The sequence below is a fragment of the Acanthochromis polyacanthus genome, chromosome 1, assembly GCF_021347895.1.
Source record: "Acanthochromis polyacanthus isolate Apoly-LR-REF ecotype Palm Island chromosome 1, KAUST_Apoly_ChrSc, whole genome shotgun sequence".
Lineage (NCBI taxonomy): Eukaryota > Metazoa > Chordata > Actinopteri > Pomacentridae > Acanthochromis > Acanthochromis polyacanthus.
The window spans coordinates 65895057-65922456 of NC_067113.1; the positions used below are offsets into that span (position 1 = coordinate 65895057).

The 27400-nt window shown below is 41.5% G+C and overlaps 2 protein-coding genes across 3 annotated transcripts in view; one reads left to right on the forward strand and one right to left on the reverse strand.

Moving 5' to 3' along the window:
• The window catches only part of chst11 (carbohydrate (chondroitin 4) sulfotransferase 11), a 175566-nt gene that overhangs the window by 32040 nt on the left and 116126 nt on the right, over positions 1-27400 (reverse strand). The window lies entirely within an intron of this gene.
• LOC127535744 (E3 SUMO-protein ligase ZBED1-like) lies at positions 1645-4778 on the forward strand. The gene is made up of 2 exons (XM_051954379.1): positions 1645-3320; positions 3588-4778. The coding sequence occupies exons 1-2, from the start codon at positions 2448-2450 to the stop codon at positions 3747-3749; spliced, it is 1035 nt and encodes a 344-aa protein (XP_051810339.1). The 5' UTR covers positions 1645-2447; the 3' UTR covers positions 3750-4778.

A 27400-nucleotide genomic window follows, 5' to 3' on the forward strand; every position in this document is an offset into this window, starting at 1 on the left:
GTTAATACTGCCCCCCAGGGCTGTGCATGTAGGCTGTAATGTGTGTTAACTATTAGACTACAACATGTGTGCTGCCGTACATCTGTGGACCAGAACGAGTTGTGCATGTGCAACAACTTGTGTAGGGACCAACGTGTCTCAGTGTGTGTGTGTGTGTGTGTGTGTGTGTGTGTGTGTGTGTGTGTGTGTGTGTGTGGCAGTACATCTCAAAGAGAAAAGTGGGGGTATAATTACAGCACCACAGACAAGATAATGACAAACTGCTCTGACTTTCCCCTCAGAGCCATCAAAGTTTCTCTCTTCTCTCATGAGCACTTTACCCTTTTTTTTCTCTCTCTCTCTGCATGGCGTGTTTTACCCCTCAGGGAGCAAAAATCAGAGAATAAAGAGAAGTGGAAGGGGAAAAAAGGGAAAAAGAGGATTTGACTTATCACTCAGACTCACTCCCTGTTTTTAAAGCTGCATCGGGAGCGTGTACAGATTGGTGGCCTCAAATGGCAAAAAGAAAGCGTTTGCTTGGGATTTGAAGGCTTCATTAACCAGAAATCACACCCTTGGATGCCAGTAAGTTTCAAAGCTAGCTGATAAAAAATATGAGCCTGCTGATATTTTAATTCTGTTGCTTAACTCAATGCCAACACTTCAAACATAGCTGGTGCAGAGACCTGTAAGGTTTGAGTGAATTAGCACCTCGCTGAAACTGCTACTGAACATTATGGACCAAATAAGCAGGTACATACAGATACAGATGCACACGCTCTTCACACTTTCGCCGTCTGACTAAAGGACAGTTTTTATCCGCAGGCCATCAGGCTACTAAATCACTGACTCACATGCAATAACCAGAAATCACAATATTTTGCACAACCAGAGCTGTCAAGTAACGAAGTACAAATACTTCGTTACCTTACTTAAGTAGATATTTTGGTTATCTATAGGGGTGCAACGGTTCACAGTTTAAAACCGAACCGTACGGTTCGCCCTGCACGGCTCAATACGCCTTTATGAAGCGCGGTTTTTCGGTTTTGCAATTAATTCATTTCTAAAAGCTGTGAGATGGATTTGTCTAGCCAGCGCCTGCTCTCCGGCTCTGCAGACAACCCCTCCTCCTCCTCCTGGCACAGCTCTGGACAAAACCCCGCCCTGCGAGTAAATATCCAATCGCTGTCAAGCACCTGCTGTGTAACATGAGCCGAGCACATGGCCGAGCAGCAGCCTGTCTCACTTACGAGCTCAGCTCAGTTTACGGCTCACACAGACGAAGAAAGACAAGAACAAAAAAGTTATGGCGAGCGGAGGGGTGGAGAGACCGGAGTTTGAAGAAGCACCGGCTTCATTCAGATCTGCGGTGTGGGGACATTTCGGTTTTCCTGTGAAATATAACGATGAGGAGAGAAAACAGTGGACAAAAATAAAACTATGTGCAAGCATTGCTCAGCATTAGTCCCCTATGCTAATGGGAACACTTCTAACATGAGTCAGCACCTCAGCCATCATCACCCAGAGGTATCGCTCTCTCGGACCAGGACAGCAACGAAGGTAACACCAGCGAAAACACAAGGGTCCATCGAAGAGGCTTTCCAAAAGCCCTACAGCATGATTTCAGACAGACACAAGAAAATAACCAACCCGGTCTCACGGGGATTCGTGAAACTGTCACGTAAGTTTTAGTTTCGGTTTCGTGCGCACCAACACGATTTCGTCATGTTTTTCGTGCTGCTCACCACGAAATGTTTTTCGCTGTGGTAATCACATCTGAAAGTGGTTTATACCGGCGGATTCATGACGATCTAAGCTGTCCATCGGCGTATACTGCTTGTGTGATCGCGTTTGCGGCCGCCGGACATTCTTGAAATTCCTATGCAAATTGGTAAGTGTACCACCGGCTTATGGTTAGGTTATGGTTATGGTTATGGTTAGGGTTATGTTTAGGAACGATGTCATGCAAAATATAGCGTTGGATTCGCCACGGTTTTACATTAAAAATATAATATACACATCCTTTTGAAATACGTTCTGAGTGGCACGAAAAGTCCGCCGTTTAAAATACATTGGTGCGCATTTCGTGGTGAGCGGCACGAAAAACATGACGAAATCGTGTTGGTGCGCACGAAACCGAAACTAAAACTTACGTGACAGTTTCACGAATCCTCGTGAGATCGGGCTGAAATAACACGTGTAGTTGGGATGTGCATTGCTAAAGATATGCAGCCATATTCTGTGGTTGATGATGCGGGCTTTGTTAACTTACTGGCAACGCTTGATCCACGTTACATTGTTCCCTCTCGTACATATTTCTCCGACACCGTAATCCCCAACATCTACGAAACGACACGCAAAGGCATTGAGGATGATTTGGCTAAAGCACATAGCCTCGCACTGACGACTGATAGTTGGACGTCCCGTGCAACAGAGAGTTACCTCACCGTGACGGTCCACTACAGTATATGTTGAATTGGGAAATGAAAAGTGCAGTCCTGCAAACACGCCCCATGTATGAAAGCCATACCAGCGCCAACTTAGCTGACGAATTGTGCACTGCAGTGGATGAGTGGAAGTTGAAGCGGCCAAATATTAGCATCCCAGTCACCACGGATAATGCATCTAACATTGTCAACGCGGTAAATGAAGCTGAGGGACTAGGGCCACAGATAGGCTGCTTTGCCCACACAGTTAATCTCGCAGCCAAGAGGGCACTTTCAAACAACCCTGCTGTGTCCCGCCTCCTGGTGAAAGTGAGGAGAGTGGTCAGTTTCTTTCACAAAAGCACCACAGCCAATAGTGTTTTGACAGAGAAACAAAAATCACTCAGTTTGAAGGAACTGATGTTAGTCCATGACGTCAGCACTCGCTGGAATTCAAGACATGACATGTTGGAGCGATATATGGAACAGCAGCCTGCCATCTATTCAGCATTAATGGACCAAAGAGTGAAGAAAAATGTCACCAAGGACATGGCAGTATTGAATGATGATGAGCAAAGACTGGCAGAACAACTCATTCAAATACTGCAACCTATGAAGAAAGTGACAAAAATCATGAGCACCGAAACAATCCCCACTACTTCAATGATCCTCCCTCTGAAGGATATTATCCTCAAAGCAATGGTGCCAGGAGAGGACACCACAGCAATCAGAGATGCTAAAGCAGCCATTACAAAGGACCTGGGAAAAAGGTACACAGACCCTGACCTCCAAAAGTACCTTCTAAAAGCCACAGCCCTGGATCCCAGGTTTAAATCCCTGCCATTCATTGATGAACCATCCCGTTCCCAACTCTTCAGTGATCTCACCACAGAAATCCTGGAGCATGAACAGCAGGTATTATTTATCACGTTTTTTGTAATTTTATGATTTCATTATATTTGATGTTTTTGTTGTCACAGATGCATATATTTTGCATCTGTCAAATCAATTTAGAGGACCACAATAGAAATAATGTACTTTTTTTTTTTACACATACACACTAAAAAAACCCATTATTTCCATTGTGGTCCTTTAGTTGAGTTCAGAGAAGCAGAATATAAATTTAGATTGGCTGTTATTATATTTATATCTTAAAACATTTGTTATTATTCTATCTTGCAGAGTAAAGCAGCAGAGACAGAGAGTGAGGCAAGGCCGTCCACATCATCCACAGAGGAACGGAATCCATCCTCCCCCCTGCCCAGAAGAAGTCAGCCATGGCAGAGATATTTGGAAAGGTCTTTAAAACACAAGAGGCACAGGTCAGGCCCCTTCACCTGCTAGTTGAGGAGGAAGTCAGACTATACATGTTAGGGGACTGCCTCAATGTGGATAGCAATCCTTTTAAATGGTGGGAGAAGGAAGAGGGCAAGTTCCCCCATTTGGCAAAAGTTGCTCAAAGGCACTTCTGTGTCCCAGGAACCTCTGTTCCAAGCGAAAGAGTTTTCTCCACTGCAGGGGACATTGTAAGTGCATGCCGCTCTCGCCTTGATCCAGAGAATGTTGACAGGCTTGTGTTTTTGCAGAAGAATCTCAAACTAGAAAACAGAAAACTAGAACAAAAGAAATAATTGCTAATAGCTATTAGCTAGTATCTACAGTATCTGACTGTAACTGATGTTGCACTTTTGACTTTACATAGCCTGTACTGTACTGAAGTATTTGTTACTTGTAAAATAGGCAATATTTTTATTTATTTGTTGCTGCTGCTGGCTATTTTATTTTTTGGTTATTGTTTCCCCTAAACTGTTGTTTATATGGCTGTGTCAGTTCAAGCAGTTGCTCAAGTTAATGTGCAATTTTTCTTTTGAAATGATTTTCACTACTGTTTGTGTAATGTGTATAGTGTATACCATGTACAATACATAGTAAATCGTATTTCATCATTTAGTTTTCTTAAAAGCAAAATAAAAGGAGTCTTATGGAAAGTGAAACTTCTTGTTTTTTTTAATGCAAAACACGAACCGAAACCGTACCGAAACCGTGATCCCAAAACCTAGGTACGAACCGAACCGTGGGCTAACTGAACCGTTGCACCCCTAGTTATCTATACTTTACTGGAGTAATTATTTTTTGAACGACTTTTTACTTCTAGTCCTTACGTTTTCATGTAATTATCTGTACTTTCTACTCCTTACATTTTAAAAATTGCCTCGTTACTTCATTTCGACTTGTTTTTATTCCGGCTATCCAGATAAATTCCGCCATCCGAATAGAATTAATTTAATTGTGGTTGGATGAGAAGTCTCAACGTGACACCATTCCTATACCCCATTGGTTTTAAAGCAATGCAACGCGCGTGGCCATTACAATTTCCGTCACACACCCGCACACCGGAGCAGAATGTAGAAGTGTTTGTCAAATACAGTCAATGGTAGAAGTGAAAATGGCGGTAGAGGAGGAACTTTCCCAACCAAGCACCAGTGAGGAGGGTGCGGGCAAGGAAAACCAACCAACCCTCGTTCATCCCTGGCCTTATCTGGAGGATTTTTTTGATATAACAGGATGCAAAAACAACTCTTTCCGCATGCAATGCAAACTGTGCGCACCGAAATACCATGAGCAAAAACTCACCGTCAAATTTAAAGAAGCATATTGAGGTAAGTTCTAAGATTCAGTTGTAATCTGCTGATCTGTTAATAGTAAAATTGCAATGTTTGCTATGGCTGGGTAAATGCCAAGACATGCCATGCTTTGCATGGTAGCCTATGATTCAATGTTGCAAGTTTGTTTGGTGGGCTCCGTGTAAGGTTTAAAATTCGACATTAGCCAAATGTTTTCTGAGCTTGTATTGTTGTTATATGCAATATTTGTAAGTTAACTGTGCGGCGCTATTCCGCAGCTGCTAAATAAAGCAGACAATTTACAAGAATCTGCATAATTCTGTCTGTGTTTGAACGTGCGCGTGCCTGTGTTGGGCAGGTCATGTGAGTCATTGTAAAGAGGCACAACTTTCAGCCAAATGCTGATGTGTTTAAAATGTTTAAAACTAATTAAAGTCCCATTATCTCAGCAATGCCAGCACCTGCCTGTGGTCCTAAAACAGCTTTGAGTGGCAAGAGAGTCTGGTCCGCTTAACATAATTACATTGACAAATGAAACTACTCCCTAACTTGTAGTCTAACCTTCATTCATGAACTTCAAGAATGACATTTAATACAGCAGAGGTCCCATACAGTCTGAGCTTGTGGTTTGAGTTCAATGATGTAAATCTCAATCTGTGCCTGTGCATTCATTTTCTCCACAGAAGAAACACCCTACTCATCTGGAGAGGTACAAGCAACTCACTTCAGCATCCCTCAAAAGGAAGACATCAGCTGAAGGTTCTTTGGCCCCACCCTCCAAACAAACCAAGCTGTGGAAGACTCGAAAAGTTTCCCAGGCAAGTGTGGACAAATTAGTTCACAAATTCATTGTCCAAGGCTTGCACCCACCACACATTGTTCAGCAACAGGGCTTCATTAATCTTGTGAAACATCTTCAGCCAAATACAAATGTCACGACACGCAATACTGTTGTCAACAAAGTCACAAATGCTGCTGTTGAAAAGCAAAGCAAACTGAAAGCGGCCCTTAGTGAAATTGAGTTCATAGCAACAACAACAACAGACTGCTGGACAGCACACTGTCGCAGTTTCACTGGTTTAACTCCCAGACCATGCAGAGATTCTGTGCTGCTTACTTTTACTTTAATACTTTTAAGTAGTTTTGAAATCAGCACTTTTATACTTTTACTTGAGTAAAAAGCTGGAGTTGATACTTCAACAAAAGTCTTTTTGAACATTATCTATACTTCTACTTGAGTAATGAATGCAAATACTTTTGACACCTTTGTGCACACATCCCTTGACTGTTTACATATGAAAGCATTGCAATATTTCCAACATTTGCACACAGATTTTATTTGAATCCTGAATAACACCTGTAGGTGAAATGTCATAACAAGTTCCTATAAAATCAGCATATTTTTGAATCAACAATCTTTGTCACTATCAAAGACAATCTGCACATCTACTTGATCATTTTTCCATATACCAAGTCATTTTATTCAAGTTAATTTACATTAATTAAATTACCTCATGGGCTGCATAGTGGAGTAGTGGTTAGCACTTTTGCCTTGCAGCAAGAAGATCCCCGGTTCGAGTCCCGGGTGAGCCTGGGATCTTTCTGCATGGAGTTTGCATGTTCTCCCTGTGCATGCGTGGGTTTCCTCCGGGTACTCTGGCTTCCTCCCACAGTCCAAAAATATGCTGAGGTTAATTGATTACTCTATATTGCCCGTAGGTGTGAATGTGAGTGTGATTGTCTGTATATGTAGCCGTGTGACAGACTGGCGACCTGTCCAGGGTGTCCCCTGCCTTCGCCCGAGTCAGCTGGGATAGGCTCCAGCACCACCTGTGACCCTAGTGAGGATAAAGCGGTGTATAGAGAATGGATGGATGGATGGAAATTACCTCATGATCAATCAATACAATCAGTTGACCTAAGCAGCCCAGAGTCACCTATTTCAGATGTTAGCAGTCCATTAAAGGGCTGTTAGGATCACACATCATTCCCACACATATAGGCCATTAAGGATCTCCTCCACCTTCCAGTAGGCTCATTTACTGGTGGCGGATGTGTGATTTAGCATTTGCAAATGCCAATAAAACTCCACATTTGAAGGTTGGAGGGGCAGGCGGAGGCGTAAATCACTTGACTGTCAGCATAACTTCTGTCTTTTACCATTATTAAAGCTTCAATTTTGTCTGAAATCTAATTTTTCAAAACAAAATGTTGAGTCCTAAATTTCATTTCATTTCATTTATTCTTTTCCATGGTAATGCGTAAAAAAACAAAACAAAAAAAAACAACAAATGGATACAATTTATAAAGCACAAAATACACACATCCCATGTACAAGAACAGGAGTAGGATGAAGAATAAGTCTTTTTAACTCCTACCCCAGTCTTTTTTCCAAACTCAAACAGAAAACAACCACAACAAAAAACATCAGATGACAAAAAACATCAAATGGCAACTGCTGTGCAATTTAGAGAAGAAAGTGAGCAAAATATACTTCATCCAGTCCAAAGACAACAATAAGAAGCTAGTCTTATGTAAAAGGTCTGTTCATAATTTGCTGTTCAGTCTGGGTCATTGCAGATAACTGTGTCTACCTTCTCAGGTTTGGTACAAAGTTTACTCATTTGCTATTTCGGACCCAGGACTAAGTCCTTCACAATATTTTGTTAGAATTTTCTATTTTTTTTTATAGCTGAGAATTTTTGTCATTTCACTCGGAAGACGTTTAAGTGTTCAGTATCATCAGATATGGAAGGGACGCAGACAAGCTTGCTTCCAGCAGATCCAAAAGAATGAATTTTCTACGACAGCTATTATCAGATGAAGGCCACTTGAACAACGCAGCCGTCCCATTTCTAGAATAAACTTCACTCTCTCATTCTGCTCCTCTTCATCCTTGTATCTAGTGAATCTCAGCGACCACTTACTGTCGAAAACGTTGCTCAAGTGGCCTCCATCTGATGATATCAGTAGAAACTGGACAGTAAAACTAACAGAGACGCTGAAAAGGCTTCTGAGAATTTCCTTTCATTGAGTGATTTTATTCATTCATTGAGGAATGATGGCTCTTTTGCATTGCTTTCTTTTGTCGCTTTTACTACGGCACTGACCTCCTGTCTCACTTGACCTGCTGAGTAGCACTTGGTATGATGTATTTCAGTGAACATGAGATTTATCATGATGTGTGTTAAATGACCAGCAGTTTCTCCGTTCACTGTTCAATTACAGTATATGGGGTCATCCAGACAATTTCATGTTCTCCATGAAAACTCACACTTTTATCCATGTGTTAACATAACTCCACAAGGGTTTTCTAATCATCAATGAGCCTTTCAACACCATTAGCTAACACAATGTAGCATTAGAACACAGGAGTGATGGTTGCTGGAAATGTTCCTCTGTACCCCTATGGAGATATTCCATTAAAAATCAGCTGTTTACAGCTAGAATAGTCATTTACCACATTAACAACGTCTACACTGGATTTATCATTCATTTAATGTTATCTTCATTAAAAAAAAAAAAAAAAAAATAATAAGGATATTTCAATAAGGATATTTCTAAGTGACTCCAAACTTTCAAACAGTAGTGTAAATACAATGGTGAAAAAGTTTTCGGACACCCGATGCATTTGTGAAATATTGCATTAAAAATCACTCTTAAGTCTTAAAGTATAATTTCTTCTAGTGCAGTCACAGCAAAAATACTAACAAAAAAAATCCTAAAAAAAGCCATTAAAAACTTTAAATTGAATATCTTTGGTGGAATCTGCCTGATTTGACACCAACTGACCTTGACAGAAAATGCAGGTATGTAATGTAGAAAATGCTAGATGGGAAATAATGCAGCCTTGTGTAAGATTTTAATTGATTGACAGAAACACAAGTATGTGAAAAATCATTGCCAGCCAGAATTGGTGAATACTTAAGAGACCAACACGCGTGATAAATGAAGGCCCTTATTTTTAGTTTAAGGACAAACCAGTTTGTTTTAACAGAGATAGACTGATTTACTGCCAGATATATGGTTGTGCTCATGGAATGTCAAGACAGCAGAAAACTGGAAGAAAAGCCGATAATCCCGGATATGAGGAGGGAAACTTAGAAATATGATCCTACAGTGCGGGTAAACTAACTTGGGGATGTAAGCTGATGTCGCTGCCTTTTGAAATAAATGTAATTTTTTTTTTTAGACAGTAATTGCTGTTTTCAAGAAGTGTTGAGAGAGACCTTAACATTTACTGACCTGTCTGAAGACTTGTGCAGCAACACAACCCACACTGAGGGCCACAAATGGACCTGTGCCAGAGCTGCATCGGCCTCATGGAGAGGAGGCGATATACTTCTTATACTAATCACCGTTAATTCTATCATCGTAAAATATTGTGTTCTTCACAGGCTTCATTTAAGGCTTCTCATTTCAAGAATAAATATATAAGGACACAGACATAACAGAGCATTTGTGACAGAGTGACTTTATTTTGTTTGGGACAGTATTTGCTCCGATTGGATATTTATGGTTCTCTGGTTTATTAAGCTTTATTTTTTTAATTTTAGTTTCTCTGTCATATATATACTTTGAGAGATGCTGCTGTTTAATCAACGCCATATTCATTTTTTCTTTTGATTCTTGTTTCATTTTCTTACACCAGAAGCAATTTCTTAGCTGTCAACATCACTGTGTTGGGTGTTAGATAAGCGTGGACATAAATCCCAGCAGATATGTGGGTATTTCTCAGTGAGAATTGGTAACAAAAACAATAAGTCTGATGCCTTCTGAAGAGACATGGGGATGACACGCAGGAAAGGGCCTCCGCTGGGTACTTACTGGATTTAAACGGGCCATATTGTATGTAGTTTCACAATTTAATTATTTCATGATTTCAAGCAAACAAGCTTGTAATGTCAGGATCATGAACCAATTTCCCTTTGATCTTGATGAAACGCAAAATCTTATTTATCCATGTTTGCTTTGGCCTTCTATATTATAGGCTTCCTCCATCCGCACAGTTTATCTTCTCAGAGAGCAAAACAGAGAGCTCATCTCCTCTAAATCCCTTTGTCTCTCTCCTTTCACAGCCTTTCTTCAGCCCTGTTCATATGCAGCCTCCAGAGATAGACAAAGACAAAAAGAGTAAAGCCTCCTCCTCTAAATCCCTTTGTCTTTAAACCCAGAATGACTTATCCAGCTTCCTGCGCACACATCTTAAAGCCCACACCCACGGCGTATGGCTGCGCTCTGGTCTGATGCCTCCACAGCAGAGCAGCACTCAGACAGCTGCTTTGGCTTCTTTGCTGTGGGTGAAAGGTGTGACGTTCCTTTCAAGTCTGTGCCAGTCTCAGCTGCTGTGTTCCTGCATAATCTGGCCCAGGGTGCCAATTCCAGGGAGGGCGGGAGGGGAAGCATGAGAAAACACACAAACACAAACACACACCCGCACACACTCGACTAAAGTGAAGGGATTGTGGGGTTAGCAGGATATGTGCAGCTGGTGCAACAATCCAGACAAGTATTATCTAGTGGCACAGCCACACGCACACACTTTCGTCCTTCACTGATTACATATGAAGCACTAAAATTACACGTCTCCACAACATGATTAACGTCTGTGAAAACTTGGCCTGAGAAGTATATGTCTATAGCACTTATGACTAAGTAATAAAAAATGTTAGTTAAAAAAAAACAAACACATTTTGAGCTATTGTAACGCTGCCTTCTTCCAGTCTTAGCTTGATAAGCTGGAATACTCACGGGCGTGGGTTTAAGGAAAGCACGGGGACAACCTTTCTCCATTTGTCACTCTTACTTTAATGTCCGCATAGTCAAGAGGACAACAACTTAGCGCTCAAAACATAGCAAGGTGATTGGTAAATTTTCATCTTGTGATCTCAACCATCCTTGACCTTAAAGGGGAGGTGCATCAAATTATGTAGCACATACTTTAACTTAACTTGAACTCTATGGTATATGAATTTTACCTTTAATGACATTAAATCATTTGTCTAAATAAATCATAGAATAAAATAGTCATCTATCAAATAAAATAAATCTTCACAAAAATAAATCTCATCTTACATTCTTCCCCTTCTTCAGATGAAATGTCCTCATTTCAAAATTTCATGAAAAATAAATCTCATTTCAACCTGAAAAGTAAACACCAATATTACACGTTCTTAATAACTGCAGGGCAAATGGAAATAATTGCACAACTCAACAGGCACATGAACAGAAATAACTGGCGAACTTATCCTGTAATAAGTGCCTAAATATGTACCATATGCTTGAACATATTACTTCCATCGCAAATTCACCTGAATTATCAGTACTCGTAAAAAAAAAAATGAAATACCTGAATCAGGAACTCACAAAACATAAGTAACAACATTATGACAGTCAATACATCATGACATACAGTATTTCTTTTTCCTTATGTTTTTTTTTTTTTTTTTTTTTTTACAGTCCATCAGCATAGGAAACCTCAATAAATGAACAAATGAACATAAACAGTTCATATTTGTCCCTTGAGCACATGGGTGTGAGTGTGCTTACTGCAAGAGTCTCTGTGGCCGCCGAACTATACGACCTGAACGAGTCATTAGTGGGCCACTAGAACATGTCTGAAAAGGTACTGCGGTAGCAGTGTCAGTCAATTGGTTCTGTTGTGTGCGGACTTGAGAGACCCGACCTGAAGGTCTTCACAGCAGGGGAAATGAGGGGCAGGCAGGGGCAGAAGCCTGTTCAATGTCAGCTGGTCTTGCGTGTAGGGGAAGTGAACCAGATAGTGCTGTATCCCTTGGCAGAGTGTCCGTAGGCATTTGGCTCACAACTTCAGACATAAATGCTGAAGCAGTATCCCAAGAGGATCGATAAGGCTTCAACCTATCATACTGTACAATTTTTGATCCAGCTTGAGGGTGTCTCAGATCCAAGAGTTTGTAGACAAGTCCATTGTTGTCTGATGAGACAACTTTGTAAGGTCCAGTCCAGTTTGGGTCAAGTTTCTTTCTCTGCGTAGTGGGATCATCCATCCATACCAGATCTCCAGATTGATAAGGATGAAACTTGACACGTTTGTTGAAATAATACTCACGCTTGAATCTCTGTCCCTCACGATGAGAGCGAACAGCCTGGAAAGCTGTGGCCAGACGATTTACCAGTTCTAAGCCGTAGTTCTGTGGAGAACATGATACTGTTGGCATAGAGCGATCAACATTTGCAGGAACATGAGGCTCTCTACCATGAGCAAGGAAATAAGGTGAGTATCCAGTGCTGGAGTGTGGGGTAGAGTTGAAGGAGAGAACCACTGCTGGCAAATAGTGGTCCCATTCACCACCATTCTGATGAACAAGTTTAGCCAACTGTTCCTTTAAAGTCCTGTTAAATCTTTCAACCATCCCATTTCCACGGGGGTCGTATGGTGAAGTCCTTTTCTTTTTAATGTTCAGTATCTGACACATTGTGTGAATGATGTCTGATTCATATTGTCGGCCCTGATCTGAAAACAGCTCTTCTGGAACTCCATGTTCAGTAATGTATCTTTCACAAAGTAGCTGTGCTACAGTAGCAGCTTTCTGATCTGACATGAGGAAAGCATTTACATACTTTGTAAAATGATCTTGAACTACGAGTACATACTTATGTCCACATGAGGTGAGTGGGAGCTCAGTAATCTCAGTGCACATAAACTGGAATGGTCTTTCAGCTTGAATGGATTGTAGGGGTGCTCTGTGTTTTGGCACAGGTTTCCTGTAAGCTTGACACGTTTGACACATATCACAAAAGTTATCAATGTCAGTCCTCATGCTCGGCCAATAGCACATAGACAGGGCTTTCTTGAATGTGCACTCAGCACTGTAATGACCAGAGCAAGGATTGCCATGAAGAATGTTCATGGTCTCTGATGAGTGAGGTTGGAATCAGTACTTGATAGACAACTGGCTGTCCTGGGGCTGTGTGAGCCTTTCGACAAAGTATGTCATTATACAATACAAGTTTAGGAAATTGCCACCAGTTTTTTCTTTGAGTCGTACTTTTAACATGTCTGAGATATGGACGTCTGTTTTGCTGTACCCATTCATATACGTCAGAGACAATAGGGTCTGAAAGTTGTTTAGCCACAATGTAGTTTCCTTGGCTAGAAAGTGTGCTTTGCAACATGTCCAGACCTGAGTCAATTGTCTGAACAGCAGCAGTGTCTTTCCCTGAACTGCAAACCTGAGCCGTCATGTTCGTGACTGAAGAAGATTGTACAGGAAGATCATGCAACTTAGGGTCCAGAGGTGACATGTTAAGTTCGGCAGAAGAGGAGTGGTTGTGTCGGGAAGGAGACGTTGTGTCTTCCAGAACCACTGGGTCTTGTCCTGGGAGGGGAATCCGTGACATAGCATCAGCATTTGTGTGTTTCTTTCCTTCCTTGTGTATTATTGTCCATTGATATGGGCCCAACTCCAATGCCCAACAACCTCTTCGACCTGTAGGGTCCTGTGTGACATCAAGTTTACGTAGACTGAGGAGTGGACGGTGATCAATGAGGATTGTGAATGGATTAAAACTCAAGTAGTGTCTGAAGTATCTAACAGACCAGACTATGGCCCAGAATTCTTTGTCATATGTAGACTACTACTTCTCTGTGTGAGTCAGAAGATGACTTGCGTACGCTACAACTCGTTCCTTACCATTCTGAATCTGCGAGAGCACTGAGCCGACTGCATAGTTAGATGCATCTGTGCTGAGAATGAAAGGCTGATGAAAGTCTGGAAATGCCATTATCGGAGGGGATGTGAGTGCATCCTTTAATGTCTGGAATGCAAGGGAACACTCTTCAGTCCAGTCAAATAGCACAAGTTTTTGTGTGAGTCTGTGAAGAGGATGACCAATAAATGCATACTTGTGAACAAAACGTCTATAAATGGTAAGTATTTATATAGCGCTTTACTATACCTGCAAGGTACCCAAAGCGCTTTACAGAATACGTCACATTCACCCATTCACACACACATTCACACACTGATGGCGGAAGCTGCCATGCAAGGCGCTAACCACGACCCCATCAGGAGCAATTAGGGGTTAGGTGTCCTGCTCAGGGACACTTCGACATGAGCACAACGGGCCGAGGATCGAACCGGCAACCCTCCGGTTACAAGACGGCCACTCTACCCACTGAGCCAGTCCAAGAAATGCTCGTACCTCAGTAGGTGATCTCGGGACAGGCCATTCACGAATACGATGGCTGTTGACTGGGTCCAGTGCCAGTCCATCCCATGAAACTATGTGTCCCATGTATTTGACTGCAGATTTAGCAAAGTCACATTTCTTTGAATTAAGTTCCCATCCTGCTTATCTAAAGCGTGTGAGAATGTCCGTCAAGTTTTGAAGATGATCATCAAAGTCTTTTCCCATACAGATGATGTCATCGAGATAAATGACGCATGCTGTCCAATGAAGGCCTCTCAACACAAGCTCCATTAGTCTCTGAAACGTTGAAGGTGAGTTCTTCAGACCCATGGGTATCACTTTAAACTGGTAAAGACCATCACCTGAGGTAAAAGCTGTTTTGGGTCAGTTGGCAGGATCCATTTCAACTTGCCAGTACCTGCTCGACATGTCCATGGCAGAGAAAAACTGAGAGCCAGATAGTGCATCCAAACTATCATCTACTCATGGAAGAGGAGGTGCATCGGTGATTGTGACAGAGTTTACTTTTCGGAAATCAACATAAAATCTGTAGGTGCCATCTTTCTTTTTCACCATTACCACTGGGCTGGCCCAGGGGCTTGTACTGTCCTCAATGAGATCTTGAGCTTTAAGCTCCTCCACCTGACGATGAATTTCTGTTTTCATGGAAGGAGAGGTATGGTAAGCCCTTTGTGAGATGGGTTTGTCACAGCTGGTTTGGATTTTGTGTGTGACCAAGTGTGTCCTTCCATAGTCATGTGGGTGTTGACTGAACACATCAGAGAATGAGTTTAAAGTGTCACTCAGTGCCTTTTGTTGAGCATTTGTAAGGTCTGGGTTTACAACATGAGGCAGCATAGCGTGCTTGGATGTCAAAGGCATCTGAATGTTAATATTACAAACAGAATGTTCCATCACAGTATATTTGTCGTTGTCTTTGTCAGATGCAGAATGAAAAGTTCCTATCTGAATACCATCATGTAACACGACTGCCAACGCTGGAGGGGTTTGCTATTTTCACATAGATGGAACCTTGTTCAGCTTTTGCTACAGTCCATGCAAAGCCAGTAGATGTCTGATTAGTGTAGTGTGGTTCAAACACACCTACATAGTTGTGAGGTATGAGTCCTTTAAGTGGCACATCAGGTTTAGCTGGGATGACCACCTCTGACATGGCTGGAACTGTCACTGTAGAAGAAACTGTAACATTGGTTAGTTTTGGGACATACTGGTGTGGGCTAACCAGTGGCACTATGTTGTCATCAAGAATGAGAGTCATTTTGCGGGTGTTAACAATAATGCCATTAGCAATCAGAAAATCCCAGCCCAAAATCAGTGGTTTTGTGGTGTTTCTGACAACTTGTAGAGTATGTGTCATTGGCTTGTGGGCAACACTTAAATTGACTGAGATTAAGCCAACTGAGTCAAGGGGGTCACCCGTAACAGCAGTGAGAGGAGCAAATTGTTTGATGATGGGCTTTTTGTGAAGAGCAGTTACAGACATTCTAAAATCTTCACTGAGGACTGAAACATCTGCTCCTGAGTCAACAAAAACATGTACAACAGTGTCCTCAATCACAACTGACATATCGTTTTGACACATCAACCTCAGATAATCTGTCTCTGGTAAAGTCAATAGAAGGGGAATTACTGTCCTTGTGGGCCTGGTTGAAGGCAGTAGCTGGCAATTGGCCCTCATTGTCAACTACTTGTATCCCAAGTCCCAAGACCTTGTTCGAGCTGAGGTAAGAAGGAGAATGGAACCTCACATGTCCAGGACTTGGAGAGCGATGAGAGGGATGTCTTTCCTCATGACGTTCAGGAGAGCGATAAGTGGGACGTCTTTTCTCATGGCATTCAGGAGAGCGGCCACGCAGTGTGTGGTCTCTAGATGATGGGCTGTAGCCACGTGCATGGCGCTCTGATGATCCAGAACGAGTGTAGGAATCCCTTCTGTCGTACCGGTCTCTTTCATGCCTTGGAGGTCTGTAGGAGGTGTCACGTGATGAGTATCTATCGTAGGAAGAATCTCTGTAGCCGTGTCTGAGGAATAGTGACGGCTGTGGCGTCTGTCACTATCAGGAGTAGGGCTCCACTGATGAGATCTGTAGTCTGAGGAGTTGTGTCGTGTGTCGTTTTGTTGCCGTTGCACCTCTAGTTGTAATTGTTCCACTCTTTCTGAAAGTCTCTCCAGTGTTCTCTGCATTTTCTGAAAGTCATTTGAGGTGGCAGAGCAAACATCGAGAGCAGTTGAAGATGCAGGAAGGTGAGTGATCATGAAGGAAGGCACAGCAGGTGAAAAAGGTGACTGAGAAAAACTTTGCACAGTGTTGAGAGGTGAAAACACCTTGCTAGCATGATTGGCAGTCTCAATCTGTAGTGCAAACTGAACAGTAGCATCTAGTGTCTTTACAGCTTGTTCGCAATTAAAGATATGGTTCAATTCCAGCAATGAAGTGTCTGAATTTTTCACCATCCTTAGCATTTTGTCCATATGTGGGAAAAGCTTCCTCCACTAATAGGCTAATTTCAGCAGCAAAAACTGGGAGGGCCTCACCAGGTAGGTGAGTTCGTGCATTGACATAACTTTGGAAAGTAGACAGGTAAGCAGTTTGTCCAAAAACAGTTTTCAGTTTGTCTTTCACTGCATTATAGCCAGATTTTACTGCATCAGGCAGGCTATCCCAGTAACTAAAAGCAGCGCCACCCAGGCGTGTGGGCAGCAGTTTAGCCAAACTGTCTGCATCATAATTTGGAGTAGCTTCCACAGCAACTTCAAAGTGTCTGCACCATTTAGAAAAATCCTCTTTTCCATCTCCCATGAAAATATGGGGGAAATCTCCCTTACAATATTGTGGTATGACATGGGTAGGACCAGGATGAAAAGGTAGTTCATTCCAAAAAGAATTTTGACTGGCCATAGCTTCTTACGTTACAGCATGCACATTCAAAACTCTCAAAAATGCAGGAAAAGTTCAAAATGGGCACATGTTACCGAATTGTCTTAGTTCCTAAGAGCTAGGCAGTTCCACTTGAAAGCTGTAGTAACCACAGAAATGGGTGAACGACTTTACCATCCGTCTCAGGCAGACAGGTTCATCGGCGACACACATGAGCAGCACCAAAATCCACAGAGAGCAGGAAAAAGTACAGTTCCATCCACGACTTCTAGCCGTGTTACTCACAAACGTCCGTACTTGCACGTATCTTGATGAATTGTTCCAGTAGTCCTTTCTTTTCCCACGTGTACACAGACCGAGTCGCCATCTAAACGTTAGCAGGAGCAGTCCACAGCCACGAGGCGAAGAAAAAAAAAAAAAAAAAAAACTCCGGCGCCAGCCATGGCACATGCAGTTCGCTCCTTTTCGGTATAATCCCCGGCAACACTTAGAAACTCCACAAAGCCGCTGCCACCAGTGTAACGCTGCCTTCTTCCAGCCTTAGCTTGATAAGCTGGAATACTCACGGGTGTGGGTTTAAGGAAAGCACGGGGACAACCTTTCTCCGTTTCTCACTCTTACTTTAATGTCCGCATAGTCAGGAAGACAACAACTTAGCACTCAAAACATAGCAAGGTGCAGTGTTGCCAACTCCTCAGTAAGGAAAGTTGCTGTTGGCTGTCCTAAAAGTCGCTAGAAGTCGCTAAATGACGTCATCGCCTAATTTGCACATTTCCCAGTTTGCATGTAATTGTAATCAATGTTGTAGGAGAGAGGAATAACGTTGTGGAAGAGACCAAAAAGTGTTTATAAAACACTCAAAATATGTTTTAGTACTAGAGAATAAATGCTGGGGTTTATTTTAGCATGACAGTGAAGAAACATTTTCATTTATATCCCGCTCCATAAGTCTGGATGTTATCTGTCGTGACTTTGCGCATGCACGATTCATCTGCCATCTGGCCGCGGAGTGATGTGTCCTCTAATCAGACACTGGGACTGCTGCGGGGTTACTGAACTGACAGCCTGTGCTTTGGGACAGGAGGAGCTCACAGCAGCACCTGCTGCTCGTTGAACACAGTAACTAAAGAATGATCCGAGTTTTCCTGTCAGTGTCTCCAAAACGGCAGAAAAAGTCGCTAGATTTGTCGCTAGTCGCTTTTGACAAAAAAAAAAAAAAGTTGCAAGGACGCTTTGGAAAGTCGCTAGATTTAGTGAGAAAGTCGCTAAGTTGGCAACACTGGCAAGGTGATTGGTCACTTTTCATCTTGTGATCTCAACCATCCTTGACCTTATAGGGGAGGTGCATCAAATTGTGTAGCACATACTTTAACTTAACTTGAACTCTATGGTATATGAATTTTACCTTTAATGAAATTAAATCATTTGTCTAAATAAATCATAGAATAAAATAGTCATCTATCAAATAAAATAAATCTTCTCAAAAATAAATCTCATCTTACATTATGATTTATGAAGAGAGAGCAGTAAAAAGAGTTTAGAGACAGTGTTCCACATGCATGGGGTACGTCACCGTCACAACATAAGGGAGCAGTAATTGTAACAAATCAGGAGACGCTGTCAACATCAGGATTTACACATTTTTGAGCCCACTGCTTAATGCACTTTCTTAATGCACCCTGCTTTTTTATTTTTGTGGAGCTCACACTGGAGCTGAGAAGAAAGCATCACAAGATGATCCAGCAGTTGACAAGTGATCTTAAGATCATCACTGCTGATGAGAGGGGGGTTGTAGCTACCATCAAGAGAACAAACAACGTTTTTTATAGTGAGAAATCTGCTGTTACCAAGACCAGAGAAAGTGTGTTGGGTCAGGTGTACACTAAGGGCATCCTTGTTGTTTTCTTCCAACATGAACTGAAACCCCGAGGCCAGACTGCTGGAACATTTCAAGGTATCTGAGGGAAACACTGTTTTTCCACCCACAAAAACTATCAATCTGCTTAATGTAGCGCCTATAGTGGACCAGTAGAAACATGACTCTACATTCCCTCTAGGTTCAAGGAGCTGGTTGTGTAAATTCAGCACGATACCATGAAGTTAACAGTAGACACTTTATTGCCACACAATTCTGGCTGCAATGTATGAAAACAAATCACCAAAATAACACAAAATAGCAAAATAGAGCTCTTTTCAACTGTTGAAATTTTTTTTTAAAAAATGGAAAAAAGTTCAAAATAAATTGTCCCTCTTTCTGTCTGAAAGCGAGTACTCAGTTCGGTTTCATGTTCTGTGTGTAATGTCTTGTTCAATCGTTGCTACCCGGGTAGTGTTTGTTATGCGTTTCTTATCTGTGTACGAGTAAAGCAAAGTGATGTCCGTTGTTCTTCGGAGTGGAGCCCACAGTTGGCCAGACTGTGCACCGTTCCGTCTTAGTAGTTCGTCTTCTCTGGCTCGCCACAGAGCCTCAGCTCGGAATCTCAATCAAGTCCAAATCCGGTAATTGGAAGGGAGACAAAAAACCAGTCTACGCATAGAGTGCAGAACAAATATCTATTACTCTCTATTCAAATCAGAACATCTACTTTCACTTCTCACTCTTCTTTCACTCTATTTTTTCTACTCAAATGTGGGAAACAGCATTCAAGCACTGTAACAAGTTTGTACAATTCAACAGCACAACATCAACGTTCCAACCATGACAATTACCTATCATGACTCACATCTAAACATAAATGCATTTATCTATTTTAATAAACACTTACTTGTATTTTTAAACAACTCTACTGGTCAGTATTTATCTTTTTAACCATAGATTGTATCACCCTTTAACCATAATTTAACTGTATTAAGTCATGCTTTGCAACAACAGTAAAATTGTAACAAAATCTGTGCAATAAACACAATCAGCACATTACACTAAACAAAATACACTTCCTTTTGTCAACAGGCATCATGTGCACACAGCAATGCTGCACGTACTGCATTTTCCTCACTCATATATTGCATTGGTAGTATTTTGACTTAACTATCTACACCATAGCATCCCATTATAGGTAATGCCTGGATTAACATGCACCGCTAAAAGCGATTAGCATTAGCCGCCCGCTAGCGCGGTTAGCGATCTTTTAAAAGCTTCTTTTCAACATACACAATGACATAGTAAGCATCACAGTGGCTTAAAAACATTAGAGAAACAGATCTGGGACTCCAACTGGTTTTATGAACAACTAATAAAAGGAATTTGTCCGTGACAATGCTAATAGCAACAACCAACCTCAAGGCCTAAACATCAAGCATATGGCAATTTGCTTACCGGAGTTCCCAGTGTCAGAGGATTACACGGTGAAAACTGGCTCCTTTTCTTTCGTACGCTCACACAGCTTTCTCCCTGATCTTTTCTTCAGCTCGTTCATGACCATGTGCTCTGGTTAGCTCTGCTCTGAGGTAGCATTTAGCGATGAAATCACGTTCAATAAGAGCGAGATCACGTTCATGGCCAAAGTCTAACATAGGGCTATTGTGCCACCTACTGGTGGGGCTGAGATACTACATCTAAACAACATGAATGGGCTTAACAATCATACAGGTTACACCAACTTGCTGGATTTCTGTCCCTGAAACTGCTTCCTCTTCCTTAAAAAGGACTTTTACATTGAAGAATCGCTGTTTTGACCCAGTTCAGGACATTCTACAGTCATCACAAATGCTACTCACCACACTTAGAGAATATAGACGTAGAAATGTGTCAGGAGCACTGGGAGCGACATGTTGCTGTATGAGGAGCCTGCTTTGATGGGGATGGCAACTCCCAAAAATAAAACAAAACTACACCTTTCAGAGTGGCATTTTATTGTGGGCAATCTAAGGCACACCTGTGTACTCATCATGGTGTCTAATCAGCATCTTGATATGACACACCTGTGAGGTGGAATGGATTATCTCAACAAAGGAGAAGTGCTCACTATCACAGATTAGACAGATTTGTGAACAATATTTGAGAGAAATGTGTATGATGAAAAAGTTTTAGATTTTTGAGTTCATCTAATAAAAAATGGGAGCAAAAACAAAAGTGTTGCGTTTATATTTTTGTTGAGTGTATCTAGGTCACGTGATTCAGTATCTGTACATTACGTAAACACGCATAACACTGTGCTCAGCGCAAGGTCATTTTATTTGTGGGTACATCTATATTAAATGGACACATTCTACGTTGTCGTGATTTCTGCCAATAACTCATAAACACATGCTGCATTTCTAGAAAAAGCTACAATTCTCGCAATGCCATATTCAAGGATTCAAGGATATTTATTGTCAAAGCATTTCTGCAATGAAACTTTGTTGGCACTTCCAAAAACAAAAACAAACAATATAGTATAACAAAACAATGAACAACTGAACAAAAACTATTAAATATGTATATACAAGCAAATAGAACAAGTATTTTATAAAGTGTAATTGTGCAATTAGGTGCAACGTCTGCTTTAAAGTGTCTGATGCAAGCTAAACGCTTGGGATGAAATGGTTATTGCACATTAAAATGATTATTGTCCATCAGTGAGTCACTGTTTGAGAGAAGTGGGGTGGGGGAATGACAGCCTTGGCGGAGTGCTGCTCTCTCTGAGTGCTTTTCTAGTTTCATTTGGTTTCGGTGGTTACTAAACAAACATGGTACAAAATGGTAAGCAGTTTCTGGTCGGTGGATTTTTTTAACCTTTGGACAAACTCAGCTGACATGTTTCCCCTTTGTTTCTGCATCGTGGTGAAACACAGATCATCAAACGATCTTCACTTGGACTCCCCTTGTCTGTCATTTCTTTTCACATCCAACACACATATACTGAACACACACTCACACACAGAATGTGAACACACAGTTCCACTACAATGCCTCGTCATTAATGTTCACATTAGAACTTGAGTCATTCAGGCCTGTTCCCAAACCACTGTGGGTCTCAGCACAAATCTGAAAATAATTTTCCACCAGTTTCTCACTTCTGATCTCTGATTCAAGCAATTTGAGAGTGAGCCAAGCCCCGGCTTGGTAATAATAGTGTCTGCATGTCTCATTGAGTCTGTGATTACTGGTAGGAGTGGAAAGAAACATTTCCATAAGGGTCATTACAGTGTAAGGAAACCAGGGTCTGTGTACAGATGAGATTTCTCCACATGTGTGGCCTCATCAGATTACTTACTTTATTACATTTGATATCTGATTTTAAATGTGATTGATGATACCAGCATTAGCCCTGAGGATGCAGAGCTTTGCTTCACAGTCATGCATTCTAAACACCCATGAATAGAGTTGTATAGAAGAAGGTGTCTGAGCTTTGGAAGCCTCAAAGACACCTCGTTGCTCCCTGCCCACTGTGCCTCCAGCGCTCAATCAGAGGGACGCTAAGCCTTGAATTGAACACTTGACTCCAGGATTTATTCAAAGTGAGGGTTTTTGTAAGAAAACCACAGAACGTGTTGTAACTGAATGTAGAACATTCTAAACAGAGAGAAAGGAAGGAAGGGAGTGCAGATTAGAAGGGAGTGGAATATTAAAGGGCTGCAAGAGCATGACGGGGGAGATCACAGAACAGGGAGGGAGGTTCCTATTTACTTTTATTCAGTAAACTCTCCCATATTGCACTCCACAAACATCCTGCACATGCTTGACTTCCTATAAGTGTATGCAAATTAGGTAGCTGAAGCTGCAGGACTTGTCAAAAATTAGGTGCTGCTGGGGACTCTGCTCGATTCTCCTTTGCCAACATGAAGAACTGTACATACGACCGACATGACACCTATAATGAACATGAAGGGGTCTTAATGAAAGAGAAGGAAGGCAGGTAGCATGTTGCGGTCCAAGGTACAAAAATCTGACTACAAAAACTCATTAAAGCTGACTTACTTATCTGTTTAAGCCGTGCACGAACAGAAACAATTTATCCATCCACACAGCACTTCTGTCTGCAGCTCCAACTTCAGGACAAATTGCCAGAAGCTGGGCCTCCATCCAAATGTAGTGCAAAGTTTAACTGAATTTCAAGAAAATTGGCAGAAGAAAATGCAAATGAATGCCTGTTTCCATTCATTACAAGGAGCTGGTTCATCGAGATAAACAGCTGGTGGTGCTAATTCTCCAATCGGGAGCCATTAAATCATTGCAGAAGAAGAGCATATGATTAAAAAAGTGTCAGTCAAAGCTTCAGCAGTGAAAACAATGTAGTAAGAAAGATGGAAATCTGACCTGCCTGTGCCATGTATTGCAGATCTGATGGTTCATCACTTATGTACCCTACAAATATCAATATACCAACAGTTCCATGTAGATCAAGCCTAAAGAACATTTTGGTATTTTCACATTTTTGCTGCATTCCCGCTCCGGTGTTTATATGAAAAAGGAGCAGTGGCGGCTGGTGGTGAAATTTGTTGGGTGGGTTAACAAATGCATAATACCGATTAAATGGTTAACACAGCTGCAAAAGCAACATCATCTATGATACACACAGTTACATCAATTACAGGTACACTATACTTTTCTTAGTGCTCTACATCAACAGTCTCTCTCACTCACTCACTCTCTCAGTCACACACACCACTACAAAACGTGTTCCAACTGCAACGACTGCCCACAGATAGCCTGCTGCAACTGTCTTATTACAACTGTTTGGCGACATGTAGTGCAAAACACGCCTTCAGTACAACAGATGACCTCAGCAAAAACAAGGTGTCATAGTCCTTAACAGGTCAACATGGGCCTACCTTATTTGAAAAGAAGCTCACATCGACGGCCGATGTGATCCCAGTCTCTTAACTTCCAGCTTTTCCTCCAAAGACATTGAGGAAAATGGACATGAAAGCAAATAATCCATCTGGTTCATGCTAACGCCCGCCATAGCTTAACCTTTTCTCGCTGCGTCAAAGGCCTGTGGGCTGCCTGAAGGTAGCCCAAATGATCAGTAAATCACGGGGGCGGGACATGACACCTGTCAATCACTTACAAGGATGAAATGAATGAAAGCGGACTGTATCTGCTAGGGCTGTAAAAAATAAGCCCATTTAGAGATATTCTATGTTTTTCTTTTGACTGATTGGTGCTGTTGCTACCTTTGTTTTCACCTAAACTTAAAACAATCTGCTGTAAGTTATTTGAAAAACAATTTTCTCATCTTTTTTGTGTTGGACTGGGAGGACTTAGCCCTGTTAGCCCATTTATACCAGCCGTCCCTGAAAAGGAACATATATGCAGTAGGTCGAAACACACTGAGATAGAGTGAGTGAGGCTGGAGATAGGGTTCAGCACTCTGAAACACTCTGGGATGCTGTGCAGCCACTGTGAAGCCATGTGCAAAAAAGAGAATGTTTCCAACATCTATCTATCTATCTATCTATCTATCTATCTATCTATCTATCTATCTATCTATCTATCTATCTATCTATCTATCTATCTATCTACACTACCATTCAAAAGTTTGGAGTCATTTAGCAATGTCCATATTTTTTAAAGAAAAAGCATTTTTTTTCAATGAAGATAACATTAAATGAATGATATATCCAGTGTAGACGTTGTTAATGTGGTAAATGACTATCCTTGCTGGAAACGGCTGATTTTTAATGGAATATCTCCATAGGGGCACAGAGGAACATTTCCAGCAACCATCACTCCTGTGTTCTAATGCTACATTGTGTTAGCTAATGGTGTTGAAAGGCTCATTGATGATTAGAAAACCCTGTGAGTTTTCATCACTTTTGAAGGGTAGTGTATCTGTTTTGAACCAAGTAACCAACTAAGCTAAGTAAAGTGAAAATATGGCAAAAATGTTCTCGCTCTACAATTCAAATGACTTTCACAATCAATGGCACGATATCACACACACACACACACACACACACACACACACACACACACACACACACACACACACACACACACACACACACACACACACACACACACACACACACACACTGACCACTGACCTCAAGCACCCTGCTACAGTTTACTGTGACTGAAGTAACACCCCCCTGTGCACACATAAATATATCAATGGGACTTCACATGAGTGAGAACGTGTGGAAAAATCCTCCGCAGAAAATGAACGTCTGGTGAGTCCACGTGCACCTGGTCTAATCTTAGCTGTCCAGAAAACCACTTAAAGCTCCATGTATGCTTTTAGAAGGTGTACAGTGATAAATGGCCCACAGAGAAATGGAAACAGTTGGAGAGGATGCGAGAAAGAGAGATCAGTAGGAGACAGCAGAGGACAGAAGAGGCAGAGCGGAGGGAATAAAGGACAGCTGGAGGTGTGAAGGAAGAGACAGGCTGGGCTTAGCTGCAGAAGAAAGCAGCAGGCAGACACGTGTGATAGATAGTCAGGAAGACAGTGATGAGAGACGAGAAGAGGAGCAGAAACTACCCAATCTATCACCATGATAGCATCACCGGCAGCGGTGTCCCGTCTCGCTGCTCCCCTCGGTAGCTCCACTGCACTCCTGACAGACTCAAACACATCTATAACCACACAAAGTCCTGGTTTCCAGCTTCTGAAAATATATATCCACACTGTTCTAAAATGTCTATTTTGTTTTGGTGAAAATGAGTCCATAAACTACAAAATGTGTCTACTTTACATGCTGTCCCAGGCTTTTTTGAGCATTAAGTTGTTGATTTCCTACCTTTCAGGCATCCATTGGTTTCAGCTCACTTGTTTGAGATTGGTTATCTATCACAGAGAACATTAAGTCACTTTGTTCTTTGTCATAATTACAGTATTACTGCAAGCAGCCGCTGCTTTGAAGCTGTTCTCAGTGATGCATTCAAGGGCACGCCGAGGTCAAAAAGCATAATTTCATTCTGAAAGTCAACATTTGAAAAAGACAAAACTCCCAGCCCAAATTGTCCACAGCTTGAAGCCTCAACTGGTTAAATTCTGACCCTCCTAGCTTGCTCTAGTTACACTCTTCATGGACAAAGAGGACCTATTACCAAAATGATGGGCTCAGATAACTGAGTCCATTTTAGTTCCAAGTTGGTAAATTTCCCAGAACCATGAATGCCTGTGGCCAAAGAATCTCTTGTCAAATATTTCATCCATAATCTGTCTTGGATGGTCTCCTGTACCTCCTTCAAACACTTCAGCCATCTGTACAGAAAAAAAAGTCACCAAAGTCAATGAAACATCTGTTAAATTGCAGGAGGGTAAAGCTGGTGGTGTCCTACAGTGGAGTCTCTGTAGTATGCCTATGACACTGAGTGAAAACAGATGTTTTTAATTTCTCAGAAAGGCCTAAGTACCTAAAAAGATTGAAAAGGATTCACATTTTTTAAAATGTTATCAAATCCATATGTAGCAACCCTTTTAGAAGCTCATCTCTATCTCCTAAAGAAAATTTGCAAAACCCATTGAAAATCTGTAAGATCTATAAGTAGCAGAAAGATGTAAGAGATATTAATAATTTATTTAAAAAATCAGCAGTAACAATGTAATGCATTATCACTAAAAAATAGGCACATTAACAGTCTGTGAGACATCAAGAGAGCAGCGCCTTGTGTGTGTGATGCAAAGGAACGTTTTAAATGGAAAATGCATCAGAGGAGAACACATCAGAAGGAGAATCAGTCACAGATGATGATGTTTGCGCATCCAAAATCCACTGCTGAAGTTCTGCTTTTCAATTTCATAGTGCAACACAATCTGCTGATGGCTACAGAGGACAGACTGATTGATCGTTTACCAAACATATGCTGATGCTGATTCTTCATACTCTTTATGACTTTGGGCATTTTAAATAGATGAAAAAGTGTGCAATTTAGAAACTTTCTGTATAAATTGACATGTATGCAAACCTTTAACTCATCATTCAAAACTGAGTGTAAGTCTATCATTCCCAACAAGCGTGTCAACATTTGTCAGTATGTACAATATAATATGATAAATGGTTGTATTTATATAGCGCTTTTATCCAAAGCAATTTACATGATACATCACATTCACACTGATGGCAGAAGCTGCCATGCAAGGCGCTAACCATGACCCACCAGGAGCAATTAGGGGTTAGGTGTCTTGCTCAGGGACACCTTGACATGAGCACAACAGGCCGAGGATTGAACCGGCAACCTTCCAGTTACAAGACAGCCACTCTACCCACTGAGGCATGCCGCCCACCATAACATACAACTTGTCAGTCTGAACCACAGTGAAGTCTATAAAAAGAGAACAAAACAATAATTGAAACTCCTGTTGGACTTCTTTTCCAGTCACACAGCTGCTCCTGGACATCATTGCCACTCATTAAATAAAACGCC

Excerpts from the sequence above, each read along its gene's own strand:
- LOC127535744 (XM_051954379.1), top strand. The coding sequence starts at position 2,448 with ATGTTGAATTGGGAAATGAAAAGTGCAGTCCTGCAAACACGCCCCATG. Across the intron at positions 3,321-3,587 it reads TCCTGGAGCATGAACAGCAG|AGTAAAGCAGCAGAGACAGA; the intron begins GTATTATTTATC and ends TCTATCTTGCAG.